This window comes from Mercenaria mercenaria, chromosome 13 (genome assembly GCF_021730395.1).
Source record: "Mercenaria mercenaria strain notata chromosome 13, MADL_Memer_1, whole genome shotgun sequence".
In the NCBI taxonomy this organism is placed as follows: domain Eukaryota; kingdom Metazoa; phylum Mollusca; class Bivalvia; order Venerida; family Veneridae; genus Mercenaria; species Mercenaria mercenaria.
The window spans coordinates 1667863-1671680 of NC_069373.1; the positions used below are offsets into that span (position 1 = coordinate 1667863).

Consider the following 3818-nt stretch of genomic DNA (forward strand, 5'->3'; position numbering starts at 1 on the left):
TTGAAAGGGTTGTTACGCATAAAATTAAAAGTTGTATGTTTAGGGTTAGCTGATCGTAACTTTTCTTTCAACTATTGTATGTTCGCGAAAAATGCTTGGGACATTACCCTAAACAAGCAATTATTCTAGGGCTTATAAGTGCGCTACTGAGAGGTATTCCTAATACTGTATTAGACAAAGAGCACATATCAGCTATGATAGGCCTGCAATAGTCATTTTACCCGTGCTGAATGAGCTCCATCGGCTATACCGAGATGGATGCAGGGTATACTGAACTCAATGATGCTAACGACAATTTAACAATATTCATCATTTACATATTGATAACGTCGTTGCCTGACGACGACGTCATAAACATTCTCCTGAAGATCCATATTAATGGTGAAACCGGTTGAGATTTTCAACTTGTATTTTTACTGAATTAAACCATGTAATATCAAAAAAGATATTTCATTCAGTCTTTTTTTCCGCTATATATATATATATATATATATATATATATATATACATTTTTTTTTTAAAAGTTACAGAAATGTGTGTTTCAGGTCATTCAGGTATACTGACATATAAAATGGATATAGTCCTAGGTTATTATAAGGTAGACTTCTCTGTTTACTACTACTTACCATACAATTTGCAGACATCTTAGACAATGTCAAAGATGATGATAATATTGATCATTTAATTATTAGGAAAATATATAGCATATGCAAAATTATGAACTAAATAAGCCTTTAATGCGTATTACGTAAAATCATACATACTGCAGATATGAATCTGTAGATAAATTTTGATTTTTGCATTTTTTTCAATTATCTTATCTAGCCTAACCAAGATAATTTAAAATCAAATGTAACAGGTGTGTGTAACAGAACAACCCATTCAAAATTTTGGCCCTTAACCTACCAGTTTAAATTATTTAAAGGAAGCTTTGTTGTACAGGAGGCGGATTTTGTTGTATCGTGTTCTGCCATGTTAAAAAGCGTTAGATATTTACATTAAAATGTGGAGATATTAATTGCTGGCAATTTAGCTGTTAAATAATTCATTAAACAGTATGGACTACATTATTTAAAGCAATTGTGTTAATGGTTGTGTTTTTTGTTTTTCTAAATTGATTGGGAAATCTTACTGGACATAAATATCAAAACTGAAACACTTTCAAGATCTAGACAAGTCGCTTAACAATAACGAACATATACATATATTACTTTTTCATTGTTTGATAAAACAACTTCAGTGCATTATTGATTGCTTCATCCATATTAAAGTATTTGTAATTTGCTAATCGACCAAGAAAATATATGTCTCTTTCAGATTCTGCTAATATTTTATATATGTTGTATAAATTCTGATTTTGAATATTTGGGACGGGATAGAAAGGTTCGCCATAATCTGCGGAACTTTCGATGAAAAGCACTGTGTCGTTTGAGTTACGCTGTTGAAAGGGAAACCATTTGTATTCAACAATCCTTGTAAAATTTACATTGAAATTTGGATGGTTCACAACACTCGCTGGTTGAAAGTGATGGACATTTTTTATTACTTGTCTTTTAAACTTTAATGATCGATATTCTAGCAAAGGTAAACCCTTTTCAGCATAAAACCGATCAATTGGACCAGTAAAATATGTTTTTCCACATTCAATATTTTCTCGATAATGAAAATAGTCGGTATTCAGTCGAATCGTTATATTAGGATGTTGTAACATCTTAGTGAAAATTGATGCATAACCGGATATTGGCAATGCCTGATATTTATCAGTGAAGTAGCGATCGTCCCAGTTATTTCGAACTGGTATGCGAGCTAAAACTGACGGTCCTAATTCAGCTGGGGTTCTATTCCACTGTTTTATTGTATAAGGTTTAAAAATTAGTTCATACAATCGTTTTCCTACCCGTGACAACGCCATTTCCTCTGAATTGATTGGATCGTGGTCATATTTAACTTGCTCGTTTTGTAACCAAACATTCATTTCATCAACCGTTTTAATACGGAGGTTAAACAATAAATTGACAGTTTGAATGTTGACCGGAACCGGAACATATTTACCATTAATTAGAGCCTGAACCTTATGTTCATATGATATCCACTCACCAAAGTCTTGTACATAATCCCACACATGTTTGTACTTTGTATGAAAGAGGTGCGCACCATATTTTGATACACGAATTCCAGTCTCATTATCAACATAATCGTAACAGTTTCCGCCTATATGATCACGTTTTTCTAAAACAAGGATTGATTTTTCTGTTGTTGATGCATACCTCTCAGCTATCACTGCTCCAGACAAGCCAGATCCAATAACACAAACATCGAAATTTTCAAGGTTTAAATTAGAATTCAATCTCACGTCAGTCCTTTCCTTCTCTAGTCTTTTAAATACAATTTTGCTAGTATTTGGTAGGAGAAGCATGATCAAAATAAAAGCAAATACAAAATAATTTGAAAGATGAAATATATATTTCAATGTTGTTAATCCAACGTTATGCCAACTACTGTACATATCGGAAGAAGCGATTTAAGTATTTGTTTGTTATCGGTTATATGCTAATTGCCAACAAAACATCATTTTCTATCCGCAAAATATATGTTGTTGTTTTTTTAATTTCATGACTTGCTGTGGTTTTGCCTTGATTAAATAAAACGAAAAAAGGGTAGCTGTTGCTAATGCGGTATATTTATAGCAGACAAATTTCGGTCCTTAATGAAACATATCTGATTTCATAAGCAATTGTTTACTATTCTTACTTTAAAGATTATATCAGATATATATGTATGTATGAATTTTGTGTGGTGTTCCTACACAATTGCTAACAACTTGAATTCATATCCACTATCGATACATTTACGACATATAAATACATATGTATTGTCAAAACAATCTGTTCGAGCACACACTTTCGATACTTCAAATATTTAAAAAAAAGAGTAAAAGAGGCAATCTGGGAACTTAGGATAGCCCATTGCGAATCACGTTTTGTTCGAATACAATACTATCATGTCAACAGAATACATCAAGCTAACGGAAGGTTGATTCTACCCAGTAGCCAACCCGTGCCTTGCAATACGCAAAAAGAGGCACCTAGGGTATTTAACCCTATTGAAAATATTTGTCGCTGCATAACCTACAAGTGTGTCGGTGTGACGTTAAACCCAGTCAAAGGATATTTATGGTAATAAGTGTCACCGTACGGTCTCGTTTTTGCCTGTTCTCCCAAAACACTTCCTTGACTGCGATGTAAGAGGCACCATACCAAGGGTTCCGCTTAAGTCGGTGCTAGGAGCGTTAGAGGTGTTGCACATTTCATTACCTCCCATGAACAGACTCAGTCAAACCAAGTCTGCTATTATTCTTCTTGGTTGCATTCCTTGCTCGGAATGGATCTTTTTTTACAGATTTTATTAACTATCACAAAAGCAATCTTTAAGTGTCTTGTGGTAGCTGTGAAAAGTCTCCAGGTACTTTGATTCAGTGTTGTTATATTTTCTAGTCATTTGGGATCATTGAGTCCTTCCAACAATTGTGTAATAGTGTTCTCCTTAAGCCAGTGCTAGGGGGCGTGAGAGGTGTTGCACATTTCATTACCTCTCATGAACAGACTCAGTCAAACTGAGTCTGCTATTATTCTTCTTGGTTGCAGTCATCTTTTTCCAGATTTTATTATTACAAAGACTTGTATAGGAAGAACCATCAAAAATCTTTTTGTCTGAAACTACAAGGCCTTGTGCTTTGATATTTTGTATGTAGCATTATTTTGTGGTCCTCTACCAAGATTGTTAAAATTTTGCTCCTGAAGTAAAAAATGGCCTTGTCC

The 3818-nt window shown here is 33.7% G+C and overlaps 1 protein-coding gene across 1 annotated transcript; it reads right to left on the reverse strand.

The window, feature by feature from the left end:
* Positions 1-811: 811 nt before the first annotated feature.
* LOC128547807 (UDP-galactopyranose mutase-like) lies at positions 812-2782 on the reverse strand. Its single transcript, XM_053521015.1, has one exon. It carries the CDS (start codon positions 2504-2506, stop codon positions 1208-1210), a length of 1299 nt encoding a protein of 432 aa, XP_053376990.1. The 5' UTR covers positions 2507-2782; the 3' UTR covers positions 812-1207.
* Positions 2783-3818: the final 1036 nt, after the last annotated feature.

Bases quoted from the DNA above. Each gene is read 5' to 3' on its own strand.
- LOC128547807 (XM_053521015.1), bottom strand. From the start codon at position 2,506: ATGTACAGTAGTTGGCATAACGTTGGATTAACAACATTGAAATATATA.